Source organism: Parasteatoda tepidariorum, chromosome 2 (assembly GCF_043381705.1).
Source record: "Parasteatoda tepidariorum isolate YZ-2023 chromosome 2, CAS_Ptep_4.0, whole genome shotgun sequence".
Classification (NCBI taxonomy): domain Eukaryota; kingdom Metazoa; phylum Arthropoda; class Arachnida; order Araneae; family Theridiidae; genus Parasteatoda; species Parasteatoda tepidariorum.
Genome location: NC_092205.1, coordinates 13,997,439 through 14,014,536, shown reverse-complemented (window position 1 = coordinate 14,014,536; position 17,098 = coordinate 13,997,439). Strand labels below are relative to the sequence as shown.

General features: G+C 28.4%; 1 protein-coding gene across 2 annotated transcripts in view; it reads left to right on the top strand.

Annotated features, from left to right (window-relative positions):
• Positions 1 to 8,199, top strand: part of LOC107436095 (ileal sodium/bile acid cotransporter) — a 46,105-nt gene extending 37,906 nt beyond the window's left edge. For both annotated transcript variants that reach the window (XM_043051433.2, XM_043051429.2), the window contains exons 5-7: positions 1,586 to 1,846; positions 3,966 to 4,116; positions 7,717 to 8,199. In XM_043051433.2, the coding sequence (XP_042907367.1) occupies positions 1,586 to 1,846; positions 3,966 to 4,116; positions 7,717 to 7,811 (507 nt within the window). In that variant the 3' untranslated portion in view covers positions 7,812 to 8,199. The remainder of the gene's footprint in view (positions 1 to 1,585; positions 1,847 to 3,965; positions 4,117 to 7,716) is intronic.
• The last annotated feature ends 8,899 nt before the right edge of the window (positions 8,200 to 17,098 follow it).

Genomic DNA, 17,098 nt, shown 5'->3' with positions numbered 1-17,098 from the left:
CATGGTGCCATGTAAGAGAAATATGTATATAAATTATCGTTAGGAACTCAATATTAAAAATCATTGCATGGTTTATCTTTTCATTTAAATTTTGTCAGTTTTTGGCAAATCTAGGTCAATTTGTATTGAGCTAAAATAATAAAAAGGGCCTGAATTTGATAATGTTTAAATAAACCAGATGTGTTAGTGTATAAATTAATACAGAATTTTGATAATACTGATTGTTAGTAATCCAAATATTTCTCTCTCTCATTTCTATTATTATTATTTTTTGGCACTAATCATCAAATATTTCTAAACTACAACGCATGTGATTATTGCAAAAAAAGTAGACAAACATCTTCAAGTGCAAACAATTGTTGATCTGTGTTGGAATTTACACAAAGTAGTATTTTATAACGTGTATGAATAAACTAAACATTCTTAGATGATTGAGATGTTTAAGCTCATGTCAGTTTTGTATCAATTTATGGCGTAACTACCACTACGATTATTAAACATCAATTCACTACTAAATGAGACATGCTCGATTTATTCTTGGTGTACCTTTTGATATAAGAAGGTTAGTATAGCCGTGAAATCTATCTCCATAAATGAATCTTGGGAAAACGTTTTAGCTCCATTAGCGACTCAAAAATGCAAACAGTTGATGGATTGCTGAAGGTCAATTGAACTAGTTCGGTATAATTTGCCTGATATGGAAATGTCTAAATTACTTGGTGACATATAGATTAAATGAAGATTATCTGATTAACCTTGATGCGCACCCCTAATTAAAGTAAATAAGATAATTATCTTATTTACTTAAGATAATATTTAAGATAACGAAGTTTGGTTGATTATATGTGCGATAACATGCAATGTTTTACCTGTAACTAGGTTTTACACATGCTACTTTTACTATTTTTACGTGTTTTTCATTATTTCATGTTTTTTGTGTGCTGTTTCATTATTTTTACATATTTTTATGCAATTTTCTTATTACATTTCATTGTAGTTGAGGTTTTTCTGTTTTTTTACTCAAGTTATGATATGAACAGAAAGCGTAACTTATCTGTCTTATTTCTTCTTCATAATTTCTACAGTTTGGGATGAGTTCTGACCTTCACCGGAAGTCTATTCCATGTATAGTGTGGCTTTCAGGAGAACTCCTCCAGACTCCCGTCTTGCGTCGTGGCGGGTACTATGGTTACGAGGGAAGGTCACTTCGAATAGGGGTGTGGGGTGAATAGTTTTGTCTTAATCTTAGCGCAGGTCGTCGTGAGTAAACCAATCGACACTATCTTTCTTCCATTTCACCCCCATTAGAAATGTGCTCTCGCTTGTTACCATAGCAGCAGACAGCCCCAGACTTTCAGTCTGGAGGAGTTCTCCTCAAAGCCGCTCTATATCTCTGCTTCCAGCGACTATTTTTCATCCGTTTTTTTTTTAAATTACTGCGTTTTAAAGTTGATCATATTTCACCCTGTTATATTTTTTTGAGGGTAAGAAGAATTGAATTAATACACAACTCTTGCTTTTTTTAAAATTTCAAGTGCTACAATTTCACTTTTTAAGCATATTAAAGATCCAATATTGTTTTCAGATCGGAAGTTATTGTGGATTTGCTATCATCTTCATCTGCCAAACGATGGAACTGATCATCTTTCCTGATATATTCGACGGCATCGGTTGGCAGTTTTACGTAGCTTTGGTCATTCTTCCATTCATTGGTCTTTCTTTGGGTTATGGATTGGCCTTCATCTGCAGACAACCTCCGCCAGTTCGAAAAACCATTGCAATTGAATGTTCCATACAGAATATTGGAACGGCATTAACCGTCATCTCCCTGTCATTTCCTGTAGAGGTAATAAAAAAAATTACTTAAATGTTTGGTCAATTTAATTGATTCCGCAATCTATTTTTCGTTAGAAAAAAACAAAATCAATGATTAAAACTACACTGAGAAAAAAAGGATGGTTAAAACTACCAGAATAGGGTAAAGATTACCGTGTTTCTGGCTCTATAGGAACACCAAAATGCTCGGTAATTCTTACCGAAGCACTTTTGTAATGATTTTGGTAAAATTAACTATAGAATATGGTTTTATAAAATGACACAGATTCGGTAATTTTATCATGATACCTTGAAGCATATGGCATTAAAACCATTTATTCAGTTTTTACTTTACAGTTTCGTATTTTTTTACAAAATGTTTGGTAATAAGAACTATCATTTTGAGAACCAGAATTTCCGGTGAACAGCTATTACACAAACAGAAAATTTACCAAATGAATGGTTTAAGTACCGTATATTTTGGTTTAATTAACCAGAATTTTGATTTTTTTTTCCTCCAGAAATATTATTACCGTCAATTTTACTAAAAAATTCTTCACCGTGTAAATATAGTAAAGATAAGTAATAACTATTAGCCTTTGCGATTTGTATGCTAAAACAGAGACAAACTTTCAATTACTTTTACTCCTGTATGAAAAACGTTTTTTCGAGAAAAATGTAATATAATTTAAATTTTAAATTCAATTGCATTTTAAGTAAGAAAAAGTATAGAGTTTGTCTACAGTTATACAAAACCTATTACACCCAGATAATTGCACCCATATGCTTTGTTCCCATATACTTTAGACTTAAAAGACATAATTTGGATCCGTAATTTGAAAATAATATCTGCAATCCTCCAGTATTATCGAATTTAGAAGTACAATATTTTCTTCATATTCTGTCCAACAATCAATACACAAAAAAACAAAAAAAGGAAATAAAAATTTTAATATCTGATTTATTCAACTAATAAAGTTGTTTTAAATTCCTCTTTTTCATAATTTTTAGTTGGTTAAGAAATTTTTAAGGACTGCGTATTTTATGTTGTATTGCTTAGAAGTAATTGTCTGAAACTATATTATTAAAAAAAAAACACTTTTTATAGATATTTTTAAATTGATTTTAACATTATTACTATATACAGTTAGTAAAAGTTTGCTGATAAATTTAAAAATGCTTTTTTATATTAAGTTTGGGAAGAAATTTTTCAATTACGCATAGTAATCTACCTTAGGTTTAAACAAAAACTTTGAAATTTTATAAACCTTAATCTACAACCTGAATAAGCGTAAAGCACATTTAAATTGTATAAAAAAAAATTTATAATTTTGTTAAGATGTAACAAACTAGCAATTTCAATTATATTAAAAGTAATCATTAAAAATTAAAATTGATAAACAATTATTAAAAACAATCTATTTGAATTTTTTAAAAAATCAAAAAAATTATTTTAAAAACTTGCTTGTTTAAAATGCCGGTCAATGAGCATTTTTTTCAACAATAAATGCACTAAATTTTATTTTCGTTGTAAAATTTGGAGGCAATGAAATTATGCCAATATTTGTCTTGTGGCTTCTTTCTAAGTAAAATTTATATTTTACCATTTAATTTGATAGAAATTAATTAGATGCACTGTAAAAAATCCTTGATCCAATTCCGGTGAAAATTACTAGCATCCTGGATAAAGCTTCCGAAAAATTCATTTTATTGTAAAATCCATTTTTACCTTAAAATTTTATACCGTAATTTTAACAGTAATATCTATTTAATTACAGCAATTCAGTGATTTTACAGCAAATATTACTGAAATATTACGGAATATCAGATTTTTTGTACCAATATTTTATAGCAATGATAAAGATAACTTTAAAAAAAAAATTAAAGTAAAATTGTATTTTATAGTAAATTGTACCGGCACCCTGAGTGCTGATACTCTTAAGCATGATTTGATCCAGAATTCTTTCATAGTGTTGAAGCTAATTTTCCAGAACGTAGTTTCCATGTTCATTTTAACAGGCACTTGTTTAAGCATAGTTTCAATTCGGGAAAAGCTATTTCATCTACCTAATATTTCTGTTGATCGAAGAGTGATTTAAACACATCATTGTAAATACATTTATCTAATCGTGAGTTTCCTTTATTTTCAGTTGCAAAAGAAGATTTTGGCTTTCCCATGGTTGTATTCCTTACCTCTTATAACTACTGTCACAGTTACTTGCTGTTGCTATCAACTCTACAAGCGTACTTGCTTCAAAAATAGATTCGGATCTTGTGAGAAGAAATTGAACGGCTTGGCAGGTAAGGCATGATTTTCGAAATTCAATGATTCAGATTAATTCAATTTTATTAGAAAAATAAGATGAATTAGTTCTATGGGAATTTTCATAGCGATATTTAATTTTCAGAAAAGACATTCGGAAATAATGCGTCCTTTTGAAAATTCTTTAGCTAAAATTATTGTTTTTTATTTTGAAATTTTTTATGACTTCTGAACACTAAGTGTTTTGAACCAGATCCTAAGTTATTATCAACAAGTATTTAAATATAATTTAAAAAATGTAGTGTAAAATAAATTCATGTGCCTGTAAAAAACTAAATGTAGGAAGAAAAAAGGAATTTAATATCTTTGCAATTGCAGAAAGTTACAAATAAATCATCTAAAATCAAGTAATATAAATTATGTAAGATTGACAAACTACACAAAAACTAGCAGATATATTGAATGCGAATATAAAGTTAATAAACAAAAAGGTCCAACATATTTGATTATAGCTTTAACTTTTCCAGTTCCTTTTCTAGTAAATTCGTTTCATATGAGAAACAATTAGTCTGCTTGTTTAAACTCGTTTCTTTGTTTCCTTTCGCAAATTGTAACTCTTTCATTTTTGCCTTCCTAACTTACTGTTAGATTCAAGGCCTGATAGGGAGTGATCTCAATAAGGGCAGAGTCCTGATTTTGGGCAGTAGATTTTCACTGACTTCTGAATCCTTTACCAAGAAATAAAAATACATGTAAAGCTAAAGAATTTATAGATAATAATAATAATAATAATAATAATAGATCTTCAACTGTTTACTTATGGCAGGATACCTGAATGGATTAGTAGGAATTAATAGTAATTCAATTAACAAAACATATATACACAAGTGGGTGACCTTTGTGCTAAAATATAAACTAAGGCAAACAACGTTAAAGAGCACAAAAATATTTATAAAATACAGGCAGCTGTTTCGGATGCTCAAAGGGCAACCTTCATCAGTGCAACAGAAAGAAATGAGAGAAAACAGCGTTATATTTACCCTGTCTGTATTTACAGCTGTCGGTATTTTATAAATATTTTTGTGCTCTTTAACGTCGTTTGCCTTAGTTTGTAACAAAACATATATTGTTTCAGTCCTGATAAGAGACAAAACTCAAAAGATAAAAGTCGACGTCGATCTCGAATAAGCTTAAAATATAAAATATATTAGTAAAAAAAATAACAAACATTATTTTAAAGAAAAGCATTAAGTGAAATTTAATTTCAGTTAGTTATGATTAATTTCATTTCAATGGACAAAAAAAAGCATAAACTCTTATAAGTAATTGCATTTTTTAGAATTTTCTTAAAAAAAATGTAATTAGATATAAGAAAAGGAATGAAATAATAATATTTTATATTAATTAAAAATGCTCAAGTGCCTTATCGGTAATAGTTAGTTCCTGCTCATTTAATGCTCTTCTTGTGGATAATTAGGGAAGGATAGCTAAAAATTAAGTAATATCTTTTATTCAAATGAAATCAAAAATTCGAATTAAAAATGCCATACACAGAATAGTTAACTCAGAATATCCTTTCTCTGTTCTTTTTCTCGCTGTGTCGTATTAATTTAGAATTATGTAAGGTTGAAGAACATGTGAAATTAATGTTCGAAGTAATTTGCATGAAAGCAAAACAAAATGTTTCATTTTGTTATGCTTTCATGCAAAATTAAACCTTTAGGCGTGAACAGTGGTCGCAAGTAGCGCTCTGGAAGTAGTGAAACTACTGTAATAGCTAACTTTTTTCGCAGTTTGTAGTGTATTCTGCTACCTTTTTAAAAGAGTAGTATATTGAGTAGAGCTATACAAAAAACCTGTAGTTTATAGCGATTCCTGGTAACTACTTTTAACGTTAGTTAAAGAGAAACACGGTTCTAAAGCAACTAATTTTTCGAATTTGATGGGTATAAATCTGCGCTGGTCAGTCAATGATGCAATGACAATGACCCTGTGGCTGCAGCTAAGCTTTAACAGAAATTACATATCTAAAACCACCTAAAACTATTATTTAAACTAGCCATTACGAAAAATAGAAAATTAATCGCTTTGATCACACTTTCATGTGCGAATGTACACTCGTTAAACATTGATGTTATTTTAAAGAAACGGAACGTATTCTCGATGTACTTAATTTCTTAGAGGAAATAAAACAGCATTAAACAATAAAAAAAAACTGATAATTTCGTATTTGATATTTTCGCACTTGTTAAATTAAATATTCGCTGTCGGAAAAGGCATAAAAAAGTTGAAGGTTAGATAAACAAATTCGAAAAAAAAAATGTTTAAGAATAACAAACTCGCTCTTTGTAAACATGAATAAATATTTCTTAATTGTTTCCTTATATTTAATGCAAGCCAACTTCTTATTCAAAACTATTTTGAGCATAGGTGTAAATTAAGTTCTCTAGAAAAGTTCGCCTTCTTTAAAATAGTGAAGAAGTTATTACAACTCCAATGTAGTTTGCAGTCGCAACATTTAAAGCAAAGTAGTTGTAGTTATTTACATTTATATTTGCATTGTAATATATTTGCATTTGTTATAAGCATTTGTAGAAAACTATAAGACTAATGTAGTTTTTCCAACCACTGGTTAAGACATTTCTGGTTTAAAAAAACAACAACATAATTCCAAAAATAAAATCAAAACATGAGATATTTAAACCCTTTATTTGGCAATTTTTCTGTTCATAAGGTACCAGAAGTTATGGTTTGTAAGATTATAGTTCATATTACCACACAATTAGTAGCAAAAAGTAAAACTGAAATGTAAATTTAATCAAATAAATGGTTTTTAGGCCAGGCTTTAAGGAATCATGATAAAATTACTAAATTTTAACACACGTTATAACACCATATTTTATTGTCAAGTATATAAAAATCATTACTAAATCTTGTTGTTCCCATAGAACCAGAAACATGGTAAATTTGACCATGTTCTGAGTAGCTTTAGCGATTTATTTCTCAATTCAGAGAAAGGGTTTATAGCAGAAGTCCCCAACCTTTTTGTACCTAAGAATAAATACTGGAATATCGGTCGAATGGCGGGCACCACTTATTTTTTCAAGATAAATTTGTAGTTGGTAGACATAGGTAATAATACACACTGCATATAATGCACACAAAAGATTAATTTTAAAAATTAATTCAATATATGAGTATAATTAGTATTAATATTCTTGTGTAAAATAAATGATTACTAAATTGCTTGCAAAACATACGAAGTATATACTCAGTATAGAAGTCAGCTATATAGCTGGCGATTTCTATTTTGGTTGTGTTTATCATTGAAAAAGAAAAAAAAATTACATAGCATTTTATGGGAAAATGGAAAACTGAAATATTTTATCGTTGGGCACAAGCAGCGGGCGCATCAAGACCGATCGACGGGTGCCATGGTGCCAGCGGGCATATGGTTGGGGACCCCTGGTTTATAGCAATTTGCACAAATATACGGAAGAAAACATTTTTTATTGAAGAAATTGCATGCATACGGAAGTGCCGTTTGTGTTTGTGTAATAAAATGTTTGTGTTTTATAACAAAATTTCTTCCGACCAATGGGTGTGAAATATCAATCTGACGTAATTTTATATTTCAGTTCATGTCCCGATTCCGGTGGTGGAGAAAGTGATGAATGATAAACCAGAAGAGATGCAGTCTTTCATTCAGGCAGAAAGACTGACAACTGTATAAAGCATGAAATGTTCCTTACTATCTGTGATATGCGGCGATTATTATTATCTTTTTGTACAGGCTGCGATTTGCGAAATGGACTTCAGAATATGCATTTTCTTTGAGAAGTTTTAACTGTGAATATATTGAAGTCAAAAAAACGGATGATTCTTTGATACATGAATCATCACTACTTGTGTTTGTGATCTATTTTCATCTATTTTTATATATTTCCTACAATTGAACTTTATGCAAGGTTTTGACTACTTCATTGTGAAACTGAGCTACCAACTCTAATTTCATGTTTTTAATTTTTATTCTGCTGTACTTTTTGCAATTTACTTGGAACTTTATATATTGTATTTATGATTCAATCTGTTGAAAGATACTATTAAAAACCAAATCATTATGTTTTTGTCTATTTTTTTCTTATTAACTACTATCTGAATACCCGTTCTTCGTACCGGATGAAATAAGAATTAAATGATCAATAAATTAATATTAATCTTCACTACGAAATCATAACTGAAAGACATATACTGACCATGTCGACACAATTACCTAAGCTAAAACAATTAATATTTTAATTTTATTTTAATTGTTTGTTGCCATTCCCGTTGGCTTTTTATCATCAGCTTGCGTTTGTTTTTAGAAGTTCATCCCTAAAGAAACATGTTTTTAGAAGTTCATCCCTTCAAAATAAGGAATTTGGGATATATATATACAGTGAATGACGAAATCGTTGGTTATTGAACTCCACCGGTGAATATTGACAGTCGCTTTGGTAAATGTCCAAAATATATACAAGGTCTAGTTAAGTGCCGCTGTCTGGTATACATTTGCCCGGTATGCCCTACATCAATGTTAATTTAAGGTTCAGTGGCCCTGCCCGGTAATACGAACACTGATGTTTCTCCTAATTTATCCTCAGCAGATATTTATGCGCAGTTCATAGAATTAACTTGCAAAGTTTTCACACATTTCCGGAACATTCCATTGATATTGTTGAACGATAATTAAAAAATTGTTAACTGAAACTTTTTTCTTCTTTCTTATATGTGAAATAAAATTTACAATTTTAACAAAATATTACATTTTTTAAAATTAAATTTTAATAGATTTTATTTCAAATATTAATTTTTTTAATAAATATTATTTTTTATTTGAATAGTATATTTCATTATTTATTTATAAAATTAAATTTACAAAAAAAACAGCAAATGAGCGTATTCTAAAAGACCAGGGCTACGTTCTTTTTATCAAATTGAATTCGCAACACAGGTGACAATCTTTTAATTTATTTAAGAAATTATTCTAATAGCTTTAAAAGCTTATATTTTAATGAATTTTGTTTTCTTTGAGATGCTGCGTTCTAAAGTAACATTAAAAAGCATATTAAAAATTTTTTTTAAAAGTTTATGCTCAATTACGTACAAGATGGGGATAATTGCTTAATGTGTAATGGGGCAAAAAATACGAACCAAATCGGACGAATAGCCAGGTGGCCGAGCGGTCAGCGTGCCCGACTGTGAAGCCAATGGTTGCGTGTTCGAATCCCGCTCAGGGCATGGATATTTTCTCTGTGTCTCTCTGTTGTGTGAATGTGGGCCACCCTATAAATGGGTATCTGTGGTAGTATGACTTCACAGGTGCCCACTGGGTAACGTTAAATGAGCAAACTTTGGGCATCTGAAGAACGAATGCTCAGTGCTAGCCATAGAAGAAGAAAAAGTTCATGAGAAGTCGAATTTTAAGTGTCTTATTTAAAATTCAATTTTTCAGGAACTATTTAGCCAATTTTGTACTTTGCCATGTAAAGTTACATTTTTAGAAACGATGTAAAAAATTGTATACCTTACAATTCAAACTTTTTTTGTCCTATCTTAAATAAAATAATAAATATTTACTAAAGTTTATTTTTTGCATGGAATTATCTTTGGCTGGTTTAGTTTTATATATGTGCATAATTTTTTTCAATTAGCTTAAAAAATTTTCCAGATGTAGGGAAATACGCAAAAGGAAAAATTAACATTAAGGGGTTCAAATTTGGGACGACATTTCTCAGATTGCGGCTACCCCCTATATTTTGGGGGTCAGAAATCAAAATCCGTGTAAGAAAAAACGAATGTTTATTCAAAGAAAGTACGAATTTGTCTCTGATTTCGTAATGTAAAATATTGTTTGCACTTATTAATTAGCATATTTGAAGTCATGCCTCACCACATAGCCATTACGATTGAGTCCTAGAACGTGAAGATCCGATCGAAAGTTATTAATAATGGTGCGTTTTTTTTTCTTTTTGCGCACTGTACACTTATGAAACATGAATTAATATTCAATGAAAGAGAGCATATTTTGTTTGTCCTTTATATTTCAGAGGAAATAAGAGATCATTAAACACTTAACAAAATTTAAAGCATTTGATAATATCCTCGCATTTCTATTTACTTTGCGCATTGTACAATTTAGAATTACTAATATTCAGCTCCGTAGCCTTGTAAATTTAAACCTAATCCAGAAGACAAGGGAATTCCTGGATCAAGTATTGGGTCAGAAATTTGCCTTCGTGGAAGGCTTTTTGATGAAACTAGACCGCAATTTCGAAACATGGAGAGGTAAACCACGGAAATTTCCCACGGTTAGCCTGACGGCAAAGGGACTCTATCCCATAATCTGTCTACCAATGAGGTTATTATACGTCAACACTGTGGTCGGTGCGGAATTCGTATTTTGTTTCTTATTTCCTTTTACTTATTATTTTGTTTCTCAGTCTTTATTGGTTAAACCACTTTGCACGTTTGTCTCTTCACTTTTCTCAATCATCATCTGCTGTTTAGAAACTGAGGAAGGTTCTTGCTCATGGAACTGAAACTATAGTATGCCCATTTCTGTACTTTCATTTGTGCTTTATTCACATTTCTTTTTGCTTTGCCTATTATACATAACACAAAGTATAACCCATACTTTTTGAATGTTAAGTTTCTTTGGTTTTGAGAGAATAAGTTGTTCATTACGGTAGTTGAAACTAGCTTTCTTCCATGAAAACGTGCCTATCCACTTAAGGGTCATATAAAAAATTAATTTCAAACGCTTACACCTCGAAACTACAGTACAGAACCCGTTATCCGGAAATCAGAAAACCGGAAAACCAAAAAAACCGGAACGAAATTCAATAAATTTTCCCGCCATTTTTTTAAAAAAATGTTTTTTTCCTCATAAGATTTTAGGATTTTTCTTACTTTTTTGAAAGATGTTCACCTTACCATCATTTTGGAAATAATCATTAGTGTATTACTACAGTTTTTTCTTCTTTTTAAGATTATTTCCAAAAATTTTTTTATCTTTTAGTTGGGTTTAAATAAACGGCTTTTTGTAGCGATTTAGAAAACCGGAAAAACCAGTTATCCGAAATAGCGATGGTCCCGATCGTTCCGGATAATCGGTTCCCTACTGTACCTTTTTTTTTTTCTTTTAGGAGCAACAGGCGTAGTTTCTGTTTGAAGTTAGTCACTCAGTTTAATAACGACTTGAATCGAGAATTTTAAGCGTTTCGGTCAAATCTCGTGCTTCATAATGGAAATGTTAATACACGATAAGGCAGTTTGTTAAATATTTTTTCGACCTTGTACCACAAAACTTGTAAATTTAAACAAAATTGTTTTCTGCGGAAGTAATTTTGTAAATGAGTTCCCTTTGGTAATGAGTTCGATTTTTTGTAATGGAAGTAAAATATCGTGTTTCTCAGTGAAAATATGAAGACACGTTCATCGTTAGTAAATGAAAAATAAGACATTAAATTAACAAAAAGTAGATACAAATTAAAAAAATTGGGGGAAAAAATACTGTGGGGGTTATCATATATATGCTTAAAAATAATAATTATTGTGGGAAGTTTACAATTGTTAGGATAATACAAAAATTATTTAGAGCAATAATGAAACTGAAGTTTATTTAATTAGCAAGAACTATTCCTAAAAAATCATTCATAACCACATTGTTTATTTTATTTTTTATTAAGGCAAACCACAATACAAAAAGCATATAAATATGTATAGTATATGCTGATTAATACATATACAATAATCACAGACGATAGCAATAAAATATATATATATACATTAGAGTAAAAAACAAAGATTAAATAATTTTGTTTTAAATATAGTATAACAGAAAGTATGACAAACAAAATAGCATTAAATGCTAACAATACTATATCATTGTTCTCTATAAATTACATTTTAATTATCTTCAGGCAGTGAGGAGAAAAAATTTAACACCCATAAAAGGAAACATGACAGAAGAAATTATTCTAACTTCAACTACATGTTGATGAAGAAAAAAATTGTCAAAAAATACATCAACTTCCAGATGATATGGAGTTAGTATGAGAGATATGTGTAAAAAGAAGTTTTGAGATATTTTATCATATAACGCACACATATCTCTGTCTTTCAGTTCCTACAGATCTCTTGCCATACCTCAAATTCATGCCCATGAACACCTCGTTTATCTAATAACAGTCACTGTTATAGCGAAAGCTTACTCAAGATTAATCATACATATATATATGGGTGTGTGTGATGGTATTGGGCGAAATTAATGATCAACACCGGCCATTGGGAGACTAAATATAACAATCGGAGATTTAAAAAATTGTACGCAAGTAACTTATTTTTTCGTCAAAAATGCCCCTCATTTGTATTTTATTATAATTTTTTTTATAAATAGGAAACTATTTCGAATATTTTATAATATTTTGACCGCTACTGTATTTCACGATTGTTTCTTAAATCTTTTTTTCATTTTATATCATACTGCGAGAAATTTTTAAAACTAAACACCTTACATTTTTTTAAATCACCAGTTTTTTAACCTGTTGACGCAGAATTTTTATTAGATATATTTTTCATACTCTTTTCATTGTTTTGCATTAATTTAAATCAAAATAATTGAAACCTTTATATTTAGCGTTTTAATAATTTATGGTTATGAAATGCAAATGAAACATGTATTTAAGGTAAAATCTTCCAAATGCGGTTCACTTTCAAACAATAATTTTTAAAATTTCCACTCATTTGCAGTTATTTATATCTAAGAGAAACAGTTATTTATTGCCGAAATTTCTTTAATGTACAAAATCAATTATTGATAAATTTTTGAACATGAATGAAAAAAAAAGTCTAACTACTTTTTTTGAATTTTTATATTTTAGGGCAAATATGATATCCCATCTGCGTCAAAGGGTAAATTGCTAAATATTTTTGAAAATATGGCCACTGATAAAAATGCTACGACGGTTCACTTAACAGTACTGAAATTTGCTAATTATGCCTGAATGCAACATCAATGCCAAATGTTTTTTAAACAAGTACTTTATGTGTGACATTACAATGGTTTGATAAAAGCAAATTTCTGTTAGACTTGCTAGATAAAATCATTTAGAGCAAATTATGTAAATTTTTGCAAAATATTAACATTGATATATACCCTTCCTAAAAATATTATGAAAAGTCTATTTCTACCCTTAAACCACAAAACCACATATACAATAAAAATTTACTGAAAAGTCTTTTATAAATCAAGGTTCCCATTCAATTTCAGGGAGAAAAAATTGACTGACTTTCCCGGGTTTATCAGGAAAATTTCAATGAAAATCCAGACCATATTTTATCTAAACCATGCAATTTTTCCTCTGAAAATTTTGATTTTTTTTGAAATGTCAAATTTATCATAGATTTTGTGAGAAAAGAATGGAAGCATGGAAATTTCACTAAAATATGAAATTTTTAAAACAAATAGTTCTAATAAATGTTAGAATTATTTAAATCAAATCTCACTAACTGATTACTGTTACTGACAATTCTAAGTCTGGTCATTTTTCCTTTTCCATATAGGAATTTTCCAGTTTTTTGTAAAAAAATTTCAATTTTTCTGATTTTTAGAGTCAAAATAAAATTCCCTGACAATTCCAGGTCTTCCCTGTTCAATAAACACATGGGAGCACTGATAAATATACATTTGTATTAACAAAAATCACTATTATAGTAGCTAATTATTGAAAGAAAGGTCCCATAAAACATTGAGTGTAAAAATATTTTTTAAGTATGTACAGTAGCTATGAATAACAAAAAATTCATGCAGGATTTGTAAGAAAAATAGATTCTTTTAAACAATTCTTTTTTTAAAAAAAAAGGAACTAAAAGTTCTTTAATTTAAAAAATAAATGATTTAATCAAGAAATTTTTGTAAACACGGAACTTTTCCTCAAAAATTCACAGTTTCAGAAAATAATTCATATTACACGCCAGCGCGTCCCATCTTCTTTGGTATGCTCTTATTCCATACATAATGTGGGCTAAATAAACTTTTTTTATAGCAATAGGCATTTTTTTCTTAAAAAATAAAATTTCTTAAAACATTGTAGTGAATTTTAAATGAATATAATAAAAAATATAATAATAAAAAACAAAAACATTTTGTTCTATTTTAAGAGAACAATTTTTCAATTACAATTCAATTTATCTTTCTTCATCTTTTTTAATGGTAACTGATCCTGCACGAATTTATTCGAAATTCATAAACATTTATATTTCATCACACTAAATCTTAAGAAACTAAATCTAAAATTGTAAACAAATTATTGGCGTCTTCATTTACTTATTTAAATGTTAATATACTAATAGCCAAAATTTAGCCCATAAAAAAATGACTAAAGTTAAAACATATCACAAGTTAATGTACAAAAGGAAAAATCCTGTACAATTCACTATTTATGTATATGAAAAATAGTTTTTTTTTTTTTTTTTGGACTTCAATATAACAATGCTTATTGTTAATTTTAAAATTACTAAAATATCACTTATCAAATACATTAAAAATATTATAAACAGGGATAAGTTGGAGATTCCATTATCGAAAAAAAAAATTCAAGATATTCAATAATTAGAAAATCGTTAATCAGATAATTAACCAATTCATCATTGCACCCTCTTTCAGAAAATTAACTAAAAGTATTCCCTCCGCCAAAGAACATACAACAGAGCCTCAATTATTCATAGAATTCAGTGATAAGGATAAAAATAGTGCATACATATTTCATAAAAGTGTTCTGTTAAAAAAAAATTTAAAAAAAAAAAAATAAATATCTGAAATGCATTTCTGCTCTACTGCACTAATATCTTGAACATTAGTTCATTAAGTACACTTATTGACAACGCTCTATCGGTAAAATGTAATAAGCAACAAGTTAGAACTGCCAGGTAAGGCATCATCATTTTTTTTTAAAAAATCGATTTATTATACTTAAATCGAATTTTTTTATTATTTAAATCAGAAATTTTTCATTTTACATTTTCCAATCAAAGCTCAAATATAATACATAATTCAAATAATATGATAATAAATTCTGAATATAATTCAAAAATAATATTATAGTTTGAAATTTAATATTTCAAGTAAAATGGTTATAAGATTATAAACTAACCACAGAATAAATAAAATCCAAGTATATTTATTTAAATTTTACGCCTTTATAAATTATACTTAAATTACATGCTAACTACATGAGTAACATGATTATTTACAGAAGTTAAGGTTTAAATTTAATGCCACTAATAATAAAATAATGCCACATTTATCCACATTGCATTTTTTAATTATTTGTTGCTAAAATTTGATCATCAAATCATAATTTACACCACTTTTATTATCACTCCAGATAAAAACATAAGGAATGTATTCATAAACTATATTGTATAAAAATATTTTTAAACTAAACTTAATACTTCAAAAAAAAAAAAAAAAAATTAACTNAAAAAAAAAAAAAATCAGTAAATTTAAATCCATAATTTTTGCATTTTGAATCATGATCTAAATAAAGTGATATAATTCATGCCACCCTTAAAGAAAAGTGCAAATGTTCAAGTAAAGTAAGGTTAGCAAAACATATTGCAAATTTTTTTAGCTGTTTATATAAAAATTGCGTGAATCTGAAATAACATATTTCATTGAAACAAATTATTGAAAAATATGTACATATGCATGTAAATGAGGATAATTAAAAAGCACCATTTGAACTGTATTGGCAACTATTTTAAATTAATTACAATCAAGTTTTTTTGATATGAGCACAAAAAAGAGGAATAATGGCTACATTAAGTATATTTGGCATCATATTTCCACATGAGATAGATGAAAAATGAAAAATTATATGCCAGAGGGAGGGAACCTGTGGCCTTTAGGCTATAAGCAGCTTCAAGCTCTTACATTAATTAATATTTAATTATATGGATGGCAACAATTTGAAAATTAATAGAATTAATATGACTTAGAATAACATAACATGAATTAGAATGCTGCAGTGTTGCAGTTTTTCATGGTTTGAAATTATTGCCATTATGTTTTCACACGTTATTGTTTTTTTATTCAGAAAGTTATTATGAGTTTTCCTTCTTCAAAGAAGTTATTATCTATAATATCTACACATTTTACTTCGTTTCTGAGAAGGATTCAAAAAATATATATTAAGGGCAGTTATTAAGAAACACCCTTACTAACGGAATTTATACTCCAGACATAACACTTAAAATTATTCATATTTGAGTACATAAATTATGAAGGATTTAAAATTGAAAGGAAAACACAGCACTGATACAATGTCAATACAAAATTCCAGACAACAAATAAGTTAATATTTGACTAGTTGAATCATGGAGTTTACAAAATATATTTTAGTAAGATATTCTTGATGTATATATTAATTGACTAGCAAACCACTGATTGAAAGAAAATTTATTTAAAAAAAATCTTATTGAAAAATGGACATTGAAACAAATGAATTAAGATTGAAATACTAATTTTAGAGATAGATCATCAGACATTGGGCAATAAAGCAATAGATTAAATAAAATCATCCCCTTATTTTTTATAATGCCGAATTTTGCATTCAATTGTTGTAAAAGCAGACTACTCAAAACTAGCTGAAAAACAAATTCTCAATCACTTATAATAATCAGATATCAAAAGATAATTGTATGTGAAAAATAATTAATAGTTCGATATAAATAGTAGAGCAATATCATATCAATATTTCTAAAATATTTTAAATATATTATTATGAGGAAATATCAAAGGCCAATAATGAAAGTAACTTTTTTTGTGTAATATTCAGTTTATTTCATTGTTAACAAAAATAGGGAAATTAATAGTGTAATGAAATATGACTTAGTAAAGGTTCTGTTAAGTCACATACAAAATAATACAACACTAAGAAAAAAGAACTGTAAAATTGAGCCATGTTTTCAAGTAAA